This window comes from Phyllostomus hastatus, unplaced genomic scaffold, assembly GCF_019186645.2.
Source record: "Phyllostomus hastatus isolate PE091 unplaced genomic scaffold, TTU_PhHast_1.1 phas_contig_244, whole genome shotgun sequence".
In the NCBI taxonomy this organism is placed as follows: Eukaryota; Metazoa; Chordata; class Mammalia; order Chiroptera; family Phyllostomidae; genus Phyllostomus; species Phyllostomus hastatus.
In genome coordinates, this window is record NW_025333796.1 from 1,134,544 (window position 1) to 1,155,191 (window position 20,648).

Sequence of the window (20,648 nt, forward strand, 5' to 3'; positions counted from 1 at the left end):
CCTGACCGCACCCAGCGTCTGAAGGCATCTCAAAATATCACTCACCCTCATCGCCACTTCAAAATCACAGTAACTATTACATTAAATTCATAACTAAAGGTGTATTTTTAAAAGACTTTATTTATTTATTTTAGAGAGGGGAAGGGAGGGAGAGAGGGAGGGAAAAAGAGAAATATCAGTGTGTGGTTGCCTCTCAGACACCTCATAAATGGGGACCTGGTCCTTCAACCCAGGCCTGTGCCCTGACTGAGAATCGAACCAATGACCTTTTGGTTCAACTGGCCGGCACTCAATCCACTGAGCCACACCAGCCAGGGCAAGGGGGAAATTTAAAAGCTCGTTACAAAATTACAAACTCGACACTTTGTCATTCTGATGACACTTCGATAGGATTATCGTCACAACCTTACGTCTGTGGTCCATTTAAAGACACTGCTGGAGCAGAGTGTGCCGCGGGGGCTGGGGCACAGGAGAGCGCCCTGCTCCCTGGGGACGGCGGCGCCCCGCCGGGCTGCACTCTGCGGGCGTGGGCGCCAGATCCGCCTCACAAGCCAGAGCCGACCTCGAAGCCTGGAGGGCGGTCAACACCCGTTAAATCCATTACGTACAAGGGCAACACAAACCAGGCGGATAAATCTTACCATGTACACATACGTAAAGAGCTACAGAACACAGATCGCATTACATGAAATATTTTAAATGGGCTAGTATTTGCTAATCACGTTAATCATCACTGGCATGTTTCTGCTAGTTATCCAAGCAATATGCCTGCTTCTATGCTGTAGTCAGCTGTTAAGTAAAATAAAAGCCATTTTACAGAATGACAATGTTTTCCATCCTTCTTTTCACTGACACTACAGAAGAACATGCATTGAGAAATCGTGTAATCATGTCCTCTCCTTCTGAACAGCTGTGGTCAAAAGAGGCTGGTATCTCTCGACAGTTACTTTTTCTGGATGTGTTTGCATCTCGCTGAGTCTAGTGTATCCACTACAACTAAAAGATGCGGTAAAGGGAAAGAACTGGCAATACACGGGAAACAGAAAATAAACCACCAAAAAGTAAACATTTATCCTGCCTGTAGTCACTGAACTACTTAACATATTGATACTGATTATTAATACGAAGTAGCCACTACTTTCACAGAGCAACTAAAATGTAGCAACTGTAAATACACAAAAATGTGAAACACTGACCTTCTCTAAGACTTAACACTTTTATAGCAACTTACTCTCTTTATCCTTACCCATATTTCAATAAATTTTCATAAATCTGCACTGCTGTTTTAAATTTAATATGATGGTTTTTAAAACAAAGGATTAAGAATAGGAGTCCAATATTTATCAAGAGCCAAAAACACAGACATTAACTAAAGTAGTAATTGTTAAAAGCCAACTGCTCTCTCAATGTTTAATTTTGTCATTAAAGTCACTTCCCTGAGACAATTGTAAAAGAATCACAAAATTTTTTAAGTACTTCCTTTAGTTTTTCTATATGACTTTTTAAAAATGTTTTCAGTGAATAATCATTTTACAACTAATTTAAAAAACTAAAACCAACAACTTAGAATATACATGTTCACCATATGATACCAGCTATTAGTAATCTTAACCTTCTTCTGAGAACTATGTTACTTGGGCCTCCAAATTCAGGGCCAGTAACAAAAAAAGAACATTGAAACACACAGCTCCTCGGCTCGCTGTCAGCGCACGCCCCCTGCGTCCCAGGCGGCACGGTGCGAGGCTGACGAGCACTAGTGCACAAGAATGTCACGAGACCTGCGAGGACGGCGGCCAGGCCTGGGACCCCACACAAGCTGATGGGGTGGGTGTGTTCCCCGTTCACGGATGCCGGCGCCAGGCACGAGTCTCCTGGACCCAAGACAAAGGACGTCATCGCCCCTGCACAGCCAGCAGCCTGAGCAGGAGGACCTCAGTCCCAGTGGGGCCCCGCCCCCAAGACTCCTGGGTGGGCGCCACCCTAAGCCCAAATGACTCTCGCTCCCGCAGTGACAGGTATGGCAAGGAAGGAGCAGAGCGTGGGAACCCACAGCTTTCCTGGACGAAACAAGGCTGCGCTCTGTCCCTGAGGGGGACCTTGCCTCCTTCCTCCCAGGCTGCTCGATGCCAGCGGGACCCTGAGAAGCGGCCCGGATACGGCAGCAACTCGGAGGCTGGGGAACTTTGCTGGAGAACACAACACGCCGAGCAGAGAGAGAGGGGCCTGGACGCCGACCCGGGCAGTGCGGCTCGGAGCCTGGGCCGTGGTCGGGAACAGGTCACTGCAGGAGAGAAACTAGAAGGAAACCCAGGCAGGGAGCAGCAGCGGGAGCCCCGCAGACAAGGCTGGGACTCCGGAGGGCGGCTGCAGAAAGCGCGGACTCCGAACCGGGGAGCGATGCCGAGGATCAGTCGGGGACAAATCACACACCACAGCAGATGCGAGCAGTTATTACCACTTGACGAAGAAAGCGGACTGAAAGGAAAACACACCCAAAGGGTCTGTGGCGACCCACCCGGCGGCCGCCTCGGTGCCGTCCACGCCTCTGCCGCGGAGCCCCCGCGCTGCCTCTGGGAGTGGGCTCCGACTGCCGTGCGCTTGCCCGCGCTGGCTCACTGCTGAGACAGGCGGGTCCGAGACAGACCCGGAGTCCGGGCCGGCCCAGAATTCTGTCCGACACAGAGACAAGCCCCCTCTGCTCGGGCGCGGACAAGAACGCAGGCAGCCACCGCGGCTGCAGGAACCCTCCCGCCTCCGAATGGAGCTGACTTCAGAACCAGGTGGGGAGATGCGATGGCCCGGGGCCCTGTGACGACACTGAGCCTGAATTGTGCAGCTCACATCCACCTGACCTCTGAACATGGCAGCGTGTGAGCCACAGGGTGCCCTCTTTCCTGGAATTTGAGCTGTTTTACTCTTAACAACGATATCCTAACCACGGGATGCAATGAATGGGTATCAGGTTCCACATCCCATCCAAAGGGACACAAGGGGCACCCAGGGCTGGGTTTGCCAGGGCGTGTGGGCCGCCTGGGAGGAGGCCACCGGCTTGAGGATGGCCCGAGGAGTCTAAACGGTCCAGGGATGGGAGCTCCAGGATGGCGGGACCCCCAGGGCTGGGCACGACCAGTGAGAGCGAACCAGGGACAAACCAGTCCTTGCAAAGGCTGCTACACGGAGCTTTGGGTCCCGTGCTCAGGACAGAGGCAACAGCGGTGACACTGAATGGGGTGGACCAAAACTGCTGGTGCCCCTAGGCCCCTGGGAGATAAAAACTATCTTTGGAGGGGAAAAAAAATCCATGTATTTCTACAAATAAAGTGCTAAGCACCTCGTCCCGCCCACCCGCGCAGGAGAACGGGAGCGTGGGGGCTCCGGCGGCACACGCAGGGCGGGCAGGGACGACTGGGGTGGGGCCGCCGGGCTCCAGACACGGGGCAGTCCAGCACCCTCTTTCCACTGGACGCACCGTTGTCACAGGAAACACAACTACACGTTCCCAGTGTTCAGGACGAAGCAGACACTATAAACACTAACGCAAATTAGAAAAATAATAATACAGAAATTTTAACATATGGTAAATGGTTCAATTGGTATGTTTAACAGATATTTGATGAAGCAAGGAAGGTGCAAGCTGGAAGGTGTACCTAGAATGAACTGCTTAGAACACAGGGAACAGGACAAAGAATTGAAAAAGCAGCAACAGAGGGGACAGATGGCAACACGCAGTGGCACGGTCTAACAGCGTTTAGAAAGAAGGAAGGACGGAGCAAAAGCAGTGCTGGAGTGTGTAAGAGGAGAGGACTTCCCCAAACCAAGGAAGACTTCAAGAAATCTCAAATTCCAAAATAGAGAAAGTGTACCAGACCAACACAGTATAATGAAAGTAGAAATTAGCAACAAAAACAAAAGTAAAATGCACACAAATACCCAGAAATTTAAAAACTCTCCTAAACACCTTGCGAGTCCCAGGGGAGACCAAACCGCAGCTGAAAGCCGTTCAGAAAGACGGCGGCACAGGCGCGCACGGCCCGCCTCCGGCAGACCCCCGCGAAGTCACAAGTGCACTGCAGGACGGCCACCACGCAGAACCATCGGAAACCGAGCTGCATGGAAGTCGGACAACCGCGGAATTAAAGAAACCACACACATCCGGACGGGCAGGAGGGGCGGGGATGTGGAACGGGCTGGTCCTTCCTGCGGGGTCTCTCGGGGGCGAAGAGTCCTGGTCCCCAGTCCCACAGCAGGCCCCGCAGCCCGGGGTCCCAGTGCCAGGAAGGTGAACCCCCATAACTTTTGGCTACGAAAACCAGCAGGGACTGAGTCAGGGGAAGAAATTTCTGGAGTCCCAAGCAGTTCTCCTTAAGGAACCCACACATGGAGGCACTCAGACTCACTCCCTCTGAGCTCCAGCGCCAAAGCAGCCACATGAAGGGCACCAGTGGTGTGCAGGCAGAGACTGAAGTGTCGGGGCATCAAGGCGAGAGCTGGGAAACAGCTTTCTCCCTGAAAAAAGGCAGACAGAGGCCACTGTCCCTTTTATGAACCCGCTCCCACCACAGAGCTGGCAGGCGGGTGCTGTATCGGAGACTCCACCAACCTGGCTAAAGCCAATGCTGCCTGCCCCACCCTGGAGATCCCCTGAGGCTCTCCAGCGAGACTCTGTCCCACCCAACTTGCAGGCCCACCCAACCTGTTAACTGTGACTTTTCCAGATGACTGGCTGGTCTTAGCTCATGATTCACAACTTCCTTAATCCTCTCAAACAAGCAACAGCCAGTCTCCAGTCCCCCTATACCTTGCTAAGTGGCCCCAGTCCTGGCACTAGCAGCAGCCAGCCTAGATTCACAGCTTGGCTTCACCTGGGAATCCCCAAGCCCAGCACAAGAAGCAGCCATCTCAGACTGCTTTACAGCTCAGGCAGGGTGCCCCAGGCAAAACACAGGTGGGGGCTGACCTTGGCCGGCACTACCCAGGAAACCCCGGGCCAGCGCACCCAGTGGACAGCTGAAGACCACGTCAGAGCACCACCACCCTGCCCCTGCACAGCTGATCCTCCACAGAGGATGGAGGTGGGATGGTCAGTGGTCACAGCCAGTCCTTGCAACTGACTGGCCTGGGTCAATCCCTCCCACTGATCTGCCAACAGTAACCAAGACTCAACTACAAGAGGAGGGTGTGTGTACTCAGCCCACATTAAGAGCGTATCTCGAGTACCCGGCTTGGGTGTTAGGGGAGGCTGTGCCACTGGACCCAACAGGACACCTACTGCATTAGGCCACATGACCAAGACACAGGGTCAAAGCAGCTCTATGTAATACACAGAAACAAACACAGGGAGGCTGCCAAAATGAGGAGACAAAGAAACATGGCCCAAATGAAAGAACAGATCAAAACTCCAGAAAAAGAGGTAGATGAAATGGAGATAAACAATCTATCAGATGCAGAGTTCAAATCACTGGTTATATGGATGCTCAAGGAACTTAGTGAGGATCTCAGCAGCATAAAAAAGATCTTGTCAGAAACAAAGGATACACTAATTGAAATAACAATGACAAGAAAACAACAGTTGGGTGGATGGAACCAAGCATCAAATCAATGATTTGGAACATAAGGAAGCAAAAAAAAAATCAATTAGAACGAGACAAAGAAAAAGAATTTTTAAAAAATGAGGATGGTGTAAAACAGCCTCTGGGACAACTTCGAGCACACCAACCTTTGCATCAGAGGGGTGCCAGAAGAAGAGAAAGAGCAAGAAATTCTAAATCTGTCTGAAAAAATAATGAAAACTTCCCTAATTTGGTAAAGAAAGTAGACATGCAAGTCCAGGAAGCACAGAGAGTCCCAAACAAGGTGGATGCAAAGAGGCCCACTCCAAGACTCATCATAACGAAAATGCCAACAGGTAAAGAGAAAGAGAGAATCTTAAAAGCAGCAAGAGAAAACAAGTTAGTGACCCCCAGGGGAGTTCCCCTAAGACTTCCACTGATTTCTCAAGAGGAACTTTGCAGGCTAGAAGGGACTGAAGAAGTACTCAGTCATGAAACCAGGGACCTATGTCCAAGATTGTTCTACCCACAAAACTACAATTTAGAATTGATGGGCAGGTACAGAGCTTCCCAGAGAAGAAAAAAACTAAAGGAGTTCATCAGCATGAAACATTATTATGTGAAATGTTAAAGGGACTTATTTGGGAAAAAGTGTTCAAACTATGAACAATGAAAAGGCAATTAATACATATCTACCAACAGTTAAATCTAAAACACTAAGCAAACAAGAAGGTCAGAGACAGAATCATGGACATGGAGACCTGTTTGATGGTTGCCAGATGGGAGTGGGTGTGGGGGATGGGTGAAGAGGTGAGGGGATTAAGAAGTACCAATAGGCAGTTTCAGAACAGCCGTGGGGGTGTAAAGTGCAGTAGAGGAAATGGAGCAGCCAAAGAACTTACACACATGACCCACGGACCTGAACACTGGTGGGGGGACGGCCTGAGGGAGTGGGGGTGCTGGGTGGAGGGGGGGGAAATCAGGACAACTGTAACAGCATAATCAATAACACATAGTTTAAAAAAAGAAAGCTATTCAGAAAATAAGAATAAAAACAACATCCAAACCTAAGGAAAACACATGAAATTGTGTTAAGAGAAAAGGCACACTAGCCTTAAGACATTTACTTGCTGGTTGAGTAATTAAGGAAAATTAATGAATTAAACACCCCATAAGCTAGAAAGGACATCTTCAGAAATGTCTACAGCTCACGTGATGTAAGTAGTGAGTTAGCAAGACTGCAGAGTACAAGGCAAACATACAAAAATAAACCATAGTTTTATGTATTAGCAATGTATGACTGAAATTGTTTTTTAAAATGTAACATTTCTTCAACAATTTGCATGAGGTGGAAGCGACTCATTCCACACACAACCCGGCGAGGAAGGGCAGTGTTTGATACCTGCAGCCCACTTTCAAATTGCACCGCGTGGTGCGTGCGTGCCTGCTGGCTACACGCTCTCAGAGACCAGGTGGGGACAGCCCGCCCACCGGCCAAGGAAGGCGCACCCCTCCAGCGGCCACTGCCAGGGCCATGCTCGTTGGCATGGTGGATGTTAGCACTGCCTTCACCAGCGAAGTCAGGGACTCCCTGGTCTGCACGACGGGCACAAAAAACGGGCAACGGTTGCGAAAGTAGCAGTAGTCTGTCTCTGGAGACCGGCTAAATGGTTTAGGGACGCTCCGGCCTCGTCCGGAGCACCCAGGATGGAGGCCACACCTTCAGGGCTGCGGGTGCAGGCGTCATCCCTGACCGCATGCAGCTGTGAAACCGTCATCTTCGGTGGCTGTGCCTGCTTGCTAATAAATGCTTAGGGAGCACGGGGGAAAATGCATCATTTATAACAGCTTCCCAAGAAATCAAATAATTAGTGTAACTAACAGAACACGAACAGGATCTGTATGATGAGCATTACAAGGTGGCGATGAAAGATATCACAGCGGCCCCAAGTGCAGAAGCGTGCCAGGTTCACAGAGCGGGAGACCCGACCCGGTCAGGATGTCGATCCTCCCCACACCGATCTGCAAGGGTAACACAGCCTCAATTAAAGTCCCAGCAGGCTTATTTGTAAATAAAGACAAGCTGATTCTAAAATATATATGGAAGGGCAAAGGAGTAAGAATAGCTAAGACACTTTCAAAAAAGAATTGCCGGGGGGGGGGGGGCAGGTGAGGGGTGGGCAAAGGGGGAAAATCAGGACAACTGTGATAGCATAATCAATGAAGTATAATTTTTAAAAAGAAGTCAATAAATTCACACTTACGAAAACTTATTTTTACAGAAAAGTGTATTCATGAATGTTCATAGTTTTTTAAGATATCCAAAAACTGAAAACCACCTGAATGTCCACCACAGGGTGACCGGTTATACAAGCTGTGGTGCATCTGTACAAAGTAATACCGCCTGGCAATAAAAAGGAACAATTTATACTGATACTCATAACAACCTGGACGAATCCCACAGGTACTAAGCTGAATGAAAGAAGCTGGTCTCAGAAGGTTACATACTGGGTCTTATTCACACGGACTTCTTGGAGACACAGCTATGGGGGAGAAGACAGGTCAGCTGCCGCCAGGGCCCAGGGAGGGACAGCCAGGACTCTACAGGGACAGCACGAAGGAGTTTGGGGGAGATGGACAAGCAAAATAAGGCCGAACAGAAGCTCCTTGCAGCTTTTAGTGAGGGGCTTTGCTTCAGAGATAAAGAATGAGTCAACACTATGTCTAGACTTTCGGGTAAAACACAGCATCCATTAAAAGTATCTCCTAGAGAAGTAAGGTACAGACACTTCTGGCTCCGTAAAACCCCTGGGAAAATGAGCCTGGTAAAGTCTCATGACCGAGGAGAATTTCTGGAAGGGGCTGGGGCTGGAAACCATAGAGGGGGGAGGAGAAGAGATTCTCGGAAGACTTGGGTAGCTGACGGCCCAGTCCACACGACGCAAAAGCCAGCGCCCAGCACGCACTCCCAGCATGCTCTTCCCCTGTGAGAAGTGGGGGCCCCTGAGCACGGCCAGGTCCGGTGGGAACTGAGAACACTGGACAAACCTGCTGACCACAGGTCTGCACGTGTGTCGTCCCCCGCCGCTGACCCCTGGGGTCACTAAAGCACGGAAGGAAGGGTTCAAACAAAGGCTCACTGACTCTCTAGATTCTTTTTTTTTATTTTAGATTTTATTTACTTATTTTTAGAGAGAGGGGGAGGGAGGAAGAAAGAGAGGGAGAGCAACGTCAATGTGTGGTTGCCTCTCACGTGGCCCCCTCTGGGGACCTGGCCTGCAACCCAGGCCTGTGCCCTGACTGGGAATCAAACTGGTGACCCTTTGTTTCACAACCCCTTTGGATTGAGCTTAATCTACTGAGCTACACCAGCCAGGATGACTCTCTGGATTCTTGAGAATGGAACTGGTGTACCGGGGTGGGAAAAACTCGCCCAGGTGGGACTGTGAGAAGTCCGTAGCCTACAGAAACTTACAAACCAACTCAAAATTCTCATAAAAAAGGCCAAGCTGGGCCGAGAACAGAAGAGTAGCTGCTGAGGGCCGAGCGGTCGGGGATGGGGAGACGGCGGGGGAGATGCACACAAGGCTGCAGTGACGGGGGTAAGCCCGCAGATACAACGTACAGGGCACGGTGACTACCGCTACTGCTGTACTGGCCCCGGAAACGCTGACAGTAGGTTTCCAGTCAAAAGAAAGCAGGAGGAGCTACATTCATCTCGCAGAGCAGACTTCATGGCAAGTAAAGTTCTCAGGGACAACCGGGGCATTACATAAAGGGGTCAGTTCTCCCAAAACATGCAATAATCCCTAACACACATGCACCTAACAACAGTGCCAAAATACAGGAGGCGAAAGCTGACAGAACCACAAGGGCAGATATGTGAGTCCACGGTTCCACATGGGGACGTGGACACGCGTCCGTCAGAAATGGATGCATCCAGCAGCCGGCAGAAAGCCAGAGAGGACACAGCCGAACTCGACAGCACCGCCGGCCCTCGGGACGTAACGGGCCCCTGCGGACCACTCCACCCAACAGCAGCAGGACGCACGCTCCTCCCCCGCTCCCACACTGCAGCCACCAAGAGACCACACCCTGGGGCACGGAACACATTTAAAATAATAAAAATCACACACGTCTGCTCTCAGACCACAATGGGATTGAACTAGAAATCAGTAACTAGAGAAATCCAAAATATCTGCAGGTTAAACAACGCCCTTCTAAATAACACATGGATCAAAAAAGAAATTTCAATAGAAATTTGAAAACACTTTGAACTAAATAATAATGAAAATAGAACTTATCAAAACTGGTGGGACGTGGCAAAAGCAGAGCTTTGAGGGAAATGCATAGCATTGAATGTATCATTAGCAAAGACCTAAAATCCATGAGTCAAGCTTCCGCCCTAGGAAACTAGAAAATGCAAATTAAACCCAAAGTAAGCAAACAAAACAATAAAAATTAGAGACAAAAATCACTGAAAATAGAAAATAGAGAGAGGAGTCAATAAAACCAAAAGCTGGTTCTTTAAAAAGATCAATAAAAATCAATAAGCCTCCAGCCAACGAACTAAGGAAAAAAAAGAGAAAGGACACAAATTACTAGCATCACAAAGTAAAAACGGGGCATCACTACAGATCCTAAGTACATTTAAATAATAATAAAGAAATAACATGAACAATTCTATGCCCATAAATTTGATTACCTAAATGGAAAGAAGCAATTCTTACAAGACATAATCTGCCAACACTCATTACAAGAAAGACGCACTCTGAACAGCATTATTCTGTTAAATAAATTCTATCAATAATCAATAACCTCCCAGTACAGCAAGCACCAAGCCTAGATGTTCACGGGGAAGACAATACAATTCTCTACATTGTCTTCTGGGACATAACTCAGATGAATACTCCCTAACTCACCCTATGAGGCCAGGACTCCCCTAACACAAGAACAGAGACAAACACTTCACACGAACAAAAACAACCCCCCCAAAAACTACAGACCAGTATCTCTCATAAACACAGATGCAAAAACCCTCAGCAAAATACTAGCGAATCAAATCCAACAACGTATAAAAAGAATTACACACCACAACCAAGTGGGATTTACCTCAGGTATGCAAGGCTGGTTCAACATTTAAAATCAATTAATGTAACCCATTGCATCAATAGGCTAAAAAAGAAAAAAAATCATGACATCATATCAACAGAGGCAGAAAGAACATTTGATAACTCATTTATGATTTAAAAAATTAAAAAACCTGTCAGTAAACCAGGAAAAAAGGGGAACTTCACCAACTTGATGAAGAATTGCTACAAGAAAATCCCTACAGCTAACATCATGTTTTAAATATTTTATTTACTGATTGATTTGAGAGAGGGAGGGAGGGGAGGGGAGGGACGGAGGGAGAGAGGAAGACAGACGCACTGGTCTGCCGTTCCGCCCGTTCGCGCACCCCCTGGCTGGTTCCTGCGTGTGCCCGACCGGGGATGGGATCTGCCTCAACGGTGAAAAACTAGGTGCTTTCCTGCAAGGATCAGGAACGAGGAAGGATGATTCAATACCCCTTTTCAATGTTGTACTGGAAGTCCTAGCTACTGGAGTGAGCCCAGGAGAGGAAATAAAAGGCACACTGATTAGGAAGAAAGAAAGAAAACTGTCTTTGTTTGCAGATGTCCTGACCATCGATGCAGAAATCCAAAAGAACTGACCAAAGACAACCCTCCTGGAACTAGAAAGCTTCTGGAAGGTTTCAGGGCACATGAGGTAATATACAAGAGTCAATTACTTCCCTCTACACCAGCAATGAGCAAGTGGGCTGTGAAATACAAAAGACATGCCATTAACATCAGCACCCGCCTAAAAATGAAATTCTATTCCACGTTCATGGATTGGAAGACAATACTGTCAAGACGTCAGTTCTTCCCAATTTGAATCACAGACTGAGTGCGTTCCTAATCCAAATCCCAGTGAGTTCACGTGGAAACCTGGGGTAGCCAACACACCGCTGAAGAAGACCAGAGCGAGGGAGCCCACACTGACTTGGTGTTAGGTTTCTTTTCGTAGCAGTTCTTCACGGTGTTGCGGAAGTTTCCCTTCATTTCCTAGTTTACTGACAGGTGTTTGTATTTTTTTAAATCATGAATGGGTTTTGGATTTTGTCAGATGTTTTTTCTGCATCTGTTGGTATGATCTTGTGATTTTTCTTTTTTAGCCTATTGATGAAATGGATTATAGTAATGCAGACAGAGCGGTGCTGGAGAAAAACCAGACCAGCTGCATGGGACAAAACAGAGAGCCCAGAAGCAGACCTGCTGAAGACAGCTGACTGACCCCTGAGACAGGAGCGCAGGCTATGCAGTGGAGAAAAGGTCGTCTTTCCAGCAGATGGGGCTGGAACAAGTGGACATCCATGCACAAAAAAGTGAATCTATAAACAGACCTGGCACCCTTTGCAAACATCAACATAAAGTGAATCACAGACCTAAGTATGAAAGGCAAACCTATAAATCTCATGGAAGGTAACAGAGGGGAAAATCCAGGTGATCTGGGGTCTGGCAATGAATTTTTAGACCCAACACCAAAGGCATGACACAGAAAAGAAATAACCAATAAAGTGGAGTTCATTAAAATTAAAAATTTATCCTCTGTGAAAAACCCTGTCAAGAGAAACAAAAAAATTTTTATAAAAGACATATCTGATAAAGGACTGTTATCCAAAATATACAGAAAGAACCTCTTACAATCAACAATAAGAGAATAACCTGATTAAAAAATGGGCTGAAGACTTTTAACACACAGCTCGGCAGAGGAGACACACAGACGGCAACTAAGCACATGAAAAGCTGCCCACATCACGCGTTAGCAGGGAGATGTGAGTGAGAAGGCGAGGCACCTCTGCACACCCAGTGCAAGGGCCAGCCCGGAACACAGAGAGGCCTCCGGCGCCGGCGAGCACGTGCAGCGACAGAAACGCTCGCTCACTCTGGTGGGATGCACGCTGGCACCGACACTTCGGAGACAGCTCCGCAGTTTCTTACAAAACTGAACGTGCTCTTGTCACGTGACCGGCAATCGTGCTCCCGGTCATTCACCCAAAGGGGGTGAAAACTCGTGTCTGCACAAAAACCGGCACGCGGATGTCTGCAGCAGCTTCAGCTCCTAACAGCCAGAGCTTGGGAGCAACCAAAATGCCCTTCAGCAGGTGGCGGACAAACAAGCTGCTGCACATGCATACAGCAGAATACCACTCGTCGATGAACAGAAATAAGCAGGGAGCCGTGAGAGTAACCTTGAGTGCACACCACTGAGTGAGGGGAGCCGATCTGAAGAGCCTACACACTGTATGATGACAGCTGACGGCACTCTGCAAGGAGGGCTAACCTGCGAGGAGGGAGAAACGGTCAGGGCCTGCAGGGGTCAGAGGACAGGGAGGGAGGAGTGGGCAGAGCAGAGGGTTTGGGGGCAGTGAAATGGCTCTGTGTGGTTGATTCTCTGACGATGGCTGCATGTCATCGCACCCCTGTCCAAACCTGTGGGGTGCACACCACCGAGAGTGAACCCCAATATAACTCTAGGCCTAGGGTGGTAATGGTGTGCTGACGGAGGACCCACTGTGACAGCGGCACCGTACGGGTGGGGGTGCTGCTAACTGGGGAGGCGGTGCGTGTGTGGGGGCAGGAGGTGTACAAGAAATCTCCGCCCTGGCTGGTGCGGCTCAGTGGGTTGAGCGCTGTCCAGCAAAATGCAAGGTCACCGGTTCTATTCCCAGTCAGGGCACAGGCCTGGGCTTAGGTCCCCAGTAGGGGGCGCTAGCGAGAGGCAACCACACACTGATCGTTCTCTCCCTCTCTTTCTCCCTCCCTTCCCCTCTCTCTAAAGTTAAAAAAATCTTTTTTAAAAATCAAGCTAAAGGTAAACAGAAAATATCAGTGTGAACAGGTGTTCATAAGCATGTGTACACACTCTCACGTCTATATATTGACTAGTATATCACTAAAACGGAGTAACATAATTAATTCTCAACAAAAACAACACGGTATTCACCCCAGAGCTCAGATTTTTATCTCTAATGCTACCCTCCCCACTATGGAGAACTAGGAGTCCGTACAGAGTAGTTGATTTCGGTCTCTGGAGGTAAAAAGAACCAAGAGATGGGCCTGAAAATGCGGTTTCCAAAGACCAACGGGCTTTGAAGCATTCTGAGATGACACTACAAAGGGACTGAGAAGCCAGCCACAAGGGGCTCCCACTGGCCACACCACGACAACTTAAACAGTTAAAAATTTTAATTATAATTGGCTGAGTTATAATTAGCCAATTACAATTAACTAAAACAAGTTTACGAAGCCTTGATTATGTAATGATTCTCAGAGAAGTGGAATTCCTCTCCTGGAGTAACTAGCACTTCATTCGAGGTGATCTCATTCACGAAGGAAAATGCAGGGACTGAAGACAGCCGCCAGCCCCAACGGGGGGACAGGACTCTCTCAGCGGCGGAGGCAGCGCGCTGACCCGCAGGACGCCCCGAGACCTGCACAGGGCGAACGCAGCCGCGCAGCCGGCGCGAGCCCGCTCCTGAGCGACCCAAGTCCGCCAACTCCCCCTCTGCGGGGTCACGTGCAGGCTGGCGGCTCTGATGACCGCTCCCCATCCTCCTCCGTGTCCTGCGTGCTCGCTGCCAGGACTGGACAGCGGTCCCTCCACGGACGAAGACTGGCACACGTGGCTGTCTCTGACTTCAATCCACGAGGCCAGGATGAGAGCTACGCCATCCCGCTCCTGGTGGAACCTTGCACAGAGCTTCCCCTGTCTCGACGTCTCATAGCAGAGAGTGTGAGAAACCGCTTACTGGGGGCTGACCGCTCCTCGGGCGAGACATCAGTAGCGCTTCAGAGTGTCAGCGTGGCGGTGCCGTCCCAAGCAAGATGACCAGCGGCCCGTCGCCCGAGAGCGCGCATGTCTGGTGCAGTCCGGGAGTGAGCATGGAGCCGGGGGACGGGAGCCCATGAGCAAGGGGGCGCTGGACATGAGGCCGGACAGGCGGCGAGGGTCGGGCTGGCCGCAGAGCTTGAGAGCCAGGGCAGGGACTGAGGATTTTACCTCCAGTGCCGCTGGAGGCTCTGCACGGCCGACGAAGGGAAGCGCGAAAGCGGAGGGGACAGTCCGGAAGCCCTTCGTGAGGCCGCCCGCGTGCGTGGCCAGTTCCGGAGGGACAGCGGGGGAGGAAGCGGCAGTGTCACACAGTGAGGGTGCGCTGGGAAGGGAGAGCCCAGGGGGCTTTCCGGTGGGAGCGCCACAGGCGTCCCGAGTCGTTGTGGGGCCGTCACAGAGGGCGCGCGCACAGGCCTGGGCGGCACAGCCTGCTGCCGAAACCGCGTGGGCGTGCTTTACCGACCGGTGGCACCGGCGCAAACGAGCAGGAGGTGTGTGCGCTGCAGTATCACAATGGCCGCAGCCCCACTAAGCGACAGGGGTACTCCAGCTCATCACAGCCTCACGGGGCCTCTGTCTCTGTGCCGTCTGTGGCTGGCTGACGCACCGCTACGCGGCCTGAACAGCACACAGTGGCATGCACTGCGAAGGCCCCACTGGACGAGGGTCGGTCTCAGGTCTCAGGGCAACGATGGACGGTCCCACGGCCGCCGCACGGACCCGAGGCGCTCGCTGCACACAGGAGCGAGACTGAGCAGGACGCTGACAACACGGCTGTGTTCAAAGTGCGGACAGAGCTGGTGATGTCACGTCTCAGAGTCCCTGCACACGGGTCACATTTAAAGTCACTAAACGGGAGGAGACCACCTGCATGTGAGAGGACGAGCCAAGGAGAACGACGCGAGACCGGTGGGGGCAGGACGAAAACCCGGGAATGGGGGGTCCTGAAAGTCGTTTTCTGATCGTTTTGGGTTTTTGAAAGGAGCCCCCCGACCCCCCGGGGGCTGAGCTGCGTGGGACGATCCTGACCATCGAGGCGGACGTGGCCCTCCGGGGTCCACGGGGACACTGCCGGCAGCAGGTCTGGTCGAGCCCCCGAGAGGAAGAGAGACTGAAGTCGGAGGGCGAGAAGGTGGTCAAGAATAAGTGGCCACCATGAACGTGGGCAACACTCACAAGGCTTTTGCCACGAAGACGAGCAAGGAAGCGACGCGGCAGCCGGAAAAGGCTGCCCGGCCAGAGCGGTGACTGGGGTCCCTGCGGCACCCCAGAAGGGGCCCTGCGGCGTGCTCAGAGGCTCCTGGCGGTGACCCGCGGAGAGGACAGTTTGTGACACCCAGGAAAGCGGAAGGCGGTGAGTCCACAACAGACGGAAGGGGACCGAGTCCAAGGGCAAGAGCTGGCCTGCGCCAGCCACCGAGACGGCGCTGACAGCAGGGACGGTGAGCGGGACGGGCAGAGAGAGGGAGGAAGGCCTCGGTGGGGTAAGTGTGCAGTTTCCTTCCCAGTCGCTCCCGTCCTGTTTTCACTGCACGGGCAACGAGATCAGGGGCTGAAGGGAGAAAACCTGGGAGGCAGTGTTAGACGTCTGGAGAGAGGCAGAAGGCCGAACGAGCCCTGACTGCTGAGGGGGAGGCTTCAGGTGACAGCGGAACGAGTGAGGGCAGCAGTCGGGACCCACCTGGGGCGCGGGGGCCCAGGTTTACGGCGGACCCAGTCTCCGCGAGGTTACGTTTTCCAGGCTGTTGCACAAGCAGCACGTGGCCCTGTTGCGAAGGGGGGGGGGGCACAGGAGCGGGGATGCACAGAGAGCGAGTGAGAGTGGCTACAGAGATGGTCAGAGAATGTGAGCGGGCAAAGGAGCACGACCCCCCATTGGACGGACTTCGGGAGGGAGGCAGCAGTCGCCCTAGCGAGCGACCCAACGACGAAGGCCAGAACGTGGCCACAAGAAGAAGCGGCCGAGGTGGGCTGGGGAGTAAGACTTTCAAGGGAACCAAGGCGCCAGGAGGCCTGGACAGGGAGCAGGTCGTTCAAGCCGGCAGCAGGAGAGGAAGAACGCAGGGAGGCGGGAGGCCCTCGGGGAGCACAGCCCAGGAACCTGCGGCCCAGCCCGGGAGCACCGTGTTAGAGGAGCTTGTAATCGTCGTGTTCAAACACGTCCCTTAAAAGTTCACAGGCTTTCACTAGGAAGTTAAAAGTCAAAAATCAAACATGGGGAAAAAACCATGTGAAAAGAAACTAGTGGGGAACTCGACATAAACTGGAATTTAATCTGGTAACCAGCGCGCACCAGAAGGTGAACCGTAGAATTCTGAGCCTGCGAGCTTCCCCCTGTGAGGGCGCCCGCCAGACCCTGCAGGAAAGGGAGGTGAGCGTCATACAGGACACCTGACAGCTTTCCGAGGGCTGTGGCTGCATAAGAGCAACACATGTGGCACCAAAAGCATTTTACCGGAGATTGCATTTTAAAAGACACAGCACTTTCTAACTTTTCCCCAGAAACTGTGTGGCACTCTCTAGGCGTCAACGAGAGGACACTCGGCTTCAGAGAAAAAGCCTGCCGGCGCATCTGAGGTCCACGCGACAGCTGCCAACACGCGGCCAGCAATCTCACACGCGCAGCCTCTGAGGGCCACGCGAAGCCTCGTCTCTCTGACAACTTATTAAATCGCTAACTTCGTGTAAATTCTGGAAATGACTTTTGGACAACCGACTCTACCCGCCTTTTGCAGATACCCAACGCACATCGGCTTATTTCAGGCACCCGAGACCCAGCAGACCAGAACATGTTTGGTCTGGCTGCACCCGGCGTTTCACGGCGCCGTTCGCCGGCGGAACGTGTTTTTTCTTCCTCACACACAGGATGACACGCTAAGCTTTAAACAAACACTGCACGGTCCCCAAGCCAGAAACACACTGCGAGCTGTCAGACGAGGGGCCTGGAATTACTGTCCATTCCAGTTTCCACTTCCTTTAATGAGACATTCCTCTGCAGATATTAAATAACTTGCACGAAATCAGCAGCGTAGAGAAAAGAGAGAACTCGGCTTTATCGCTCTGGCAAACCGGGGTTTTCACTTTGTCGCGACTTACCCAACTGAGCGCCAGAGAGTTCAGAACTCAGTGTACGGACTAGTACTAACTGGTCACGTTATGTGCATTTTTACAGTTTTTATTGTCTTGGCTGGTACCTGTTTCCACGATATTTTCTGTTTCTGTGGTCTCCAGCCCATCCATGCTATCCTCATCTTCCACGGTAGTTTTTCCTCTGCTTCGAGGCCTGCAGAGAGATACATACACAGCGTTAAATGTTGAAAGTTAAGGCTCAGAATGAAACTCCATATGGAGCACCAGTCGAAGGCGTGCGAAATAAAACAATGCAGACGCCTTCTCTACCGTCTCGCCAGACGGAAAAGCACCACAACACTCTACGGTCACTTGCCCTCGACCCAGACGCGCCTCCTGCCTACCCACGAGGACAGGGCCCGCCCGCAGTGAGGCCTGCCTGAGAGTGCCCGGTAGGGAGTCCCCTGGGTGCAGTGATGTGTAGTCTTAGTGGGAGCACTGCACCTGGCGTGTCGTGTGGTGTGCTTCAGTGCGGAACTGTTGTGTTACAGAATGACATGCTTAGGGTTTTGTAATAAAAAGGATGTTATTTGCACCGGACCCTGTATTTGTGTCATAATGTCTCACCCCTTTAAAAACTCTACATTTTAAGCTCTTTTTTGTTTATTTATCTTTTATCTTTAGACAGAGGAGGAGAGAGGAGAGAAACACCGCTGCCTCTCCCATGCCCCAAACCAGGAACCTGGCCTGCAACCCAGGCATGTGCCCTGACTGGGAATCGAACCGGCAACCCTTTGGTTCACAGGCCGGCACTCGATCCACTGAGCCACACCAGCCAGGGCATGGCTACATGTTTCAGGCTCCATCCCTCCGTGAGCTAACCTCTGCGGTCCTGGCTCTGGGTCACCTAACAGGTGTTTTCCAAAGTTCACACCCTAGGTCACACCGCTGTACCTACTGAATAAAGGACTGATGCCCAGGTGTATGTATTTTTAAGAAAGTGATACATACCCTGTAACCACACAAGGAAAAGAAACCCTAAACATGAAGCATGATCATCACACCCACCTTGCAAGCCTGATGAAATTTAATTTATAAACACTTCAGTGAAGTAAACTCAAGAGTCATGGTAAAGTGAGATTCTTTGATCCAATACATTTAAGAACAAAAACTAATGCCTTTAAACATTTTCATGTTTTGAAAGGAAGGAATAGGGATGAGTCAAAAAAGAACAACTAAAACATAAAATAAGAAAAAATATGTCACACACAAAAAAACTTGGAAACTGACACAGCAGAATTCAGATTTCAGCACATGAAGTTATTCACTACTCAGAAAGTGAAGATTAGAAATGAACTCAGTGAACAGCTGGAAACACGGACAGGACAGGAAGTGGGAAATAATGGGCTGATGCGAAAGGACGGACAGGCTGTATAGGCAACGGGAACCCACCGAGTCTCACTCCAGAAAGGACGCTCAGCAACGAAACAATAAAGGAGATGTAAGAACTCCGAAAAGTGGTCCAGGTCCAACTGGTTTTATCCACGCATGACTGCCAATCGTCAAAAACTCACCTGCACCCCCAAACACAATAAAATAAAAACACCTGAACCAAAACCCTAACAAATATAGCCCAAAAATAATAAACTAGCTAAATAAAAGATGAGTAAATCAGAATAAGTATGATTTAGTATCAGAAATTTGTCAATAAAATACACCAGGCCAAACAGCATCATTTGAAATTTCATGTGGGAAAGGGGGAGGAAGCGGAACTAAATAAGAGACCACAAAGACTTAATGTTCCATATTACTCTTATAAATTAAAGCTACTTGTTTTATTGTTTAAACTAAAACAATGTAGGAGACTTGTACGCAAAGCCACATGGGGGTGAGAAGACTGAAAATTACCCTGCAGCCATCAACAACTAGAGAAGCAGGTGGAGTATGACCAACAGCCATTGTCAGACACTGGACCGCAGGCAGGGACAGGCCTGGGCTCCCTGGGCAAAGGGACACAAGCCAGGGGAGCCCTGCCATCCCCGGGGCTGTCTGAGTGGGGTTCATTTCGGCAGCGGCGGAGTGGAACTCAGAGACTGGCGACTGTGCGGTCTCTTAGGGCCTTTGCTCAGTTACCTGTCGTCTTACCGAACAGGAACGAGAGCTCCAGGAGGGCTGGAGCTCTGCCCCACTCACCACCCGCACCCCCAGCACCTCCCAGCACCTCCCAGCACCTCCCAGCACCTCCCAGCACCAGGCCTGGCACAGACACGCGCTGTGCGCGCCGCTGAATGGACTCGACGGCTCTCTAACCCAGGAGGGAAAACACAGACTTGATCAGGAGAACTCAGAGAGCCACCTAACCCTTCTAGAGATGCAAAGCACAGTCTGCTTCCCACTGAGCACAAAAACAAAATTTCACACGGGGCCACATGTGAAAAGAAAGCCGTGCAACGGAAGACTGAATGTTACGTCATCAAGGTAGATTTAAAAAGAAAGAAATTTTGACACCACAAGGAAATAGACAAAACTGTCACCATTAGCGGACGGCACCCCCCACATCTACTCAGAAAACACTGGTGAGTCCACCGAAAAGCTAGCAGAGTTCTGCAAGGCTGTCGGGTCGACACGGTAACGCGGACACCCACACCTTCCCACACGGCGCGCGGAACAGCCGGCAGCGACAGTCAGCCCGCCCGTGATGAAGCAATCCAGTTACTGGGAGTCCCTCTAATGGAAAACTCAGTACATACAGAAATACATGTCTAGTAAATAGTATTTCTTAGTACTTAGTTTCTTAGTATTCCAAGAAATATATTTCTTAGTAAATAGAAAAATATGGTAAAACTTACGGACACAAAGAAGGAAACAAGTAAACTGAGAGGCAACAGAAAAAGGGACAAATGATACAAAGCAGCAATTTGTTGACAAAACATAAAATGAGGGAAAGTTCGACCCACCCAGAACCTGGGGAAATCACACACTGACACGGAGAACGGAAGACACGGACAAAACCCGGTGACGGCGGGAGCACAGAGAGATGAAGACCCACGCCGCAGAGCTGAGGGGGTGCGGGCGGGGCCGCGCACGTGGAGA

At 50.7% G+C, this 20,648-nt stretch overlaps 1 protein-coding gene across 1 annotated transcript in view; it reads right to left on the reverse strand.

Annotated features, from left to right (window-relative positions):
• KMT2C (lysine methyltransferase 2C) overlaps positions 1-20,648 on the reverse strand; it is a 206,699-nt gene that overhangs the window by 136,268 nt on the left and 49,783 nt on the right. The window contains 1 exon segment of the mRNA XM_045837738.1: positions 17,681-17,769. Within this exon segment, the coding sequence (XP_045693694.1) occupies positions 17,681-17,769 (89 nt within the window).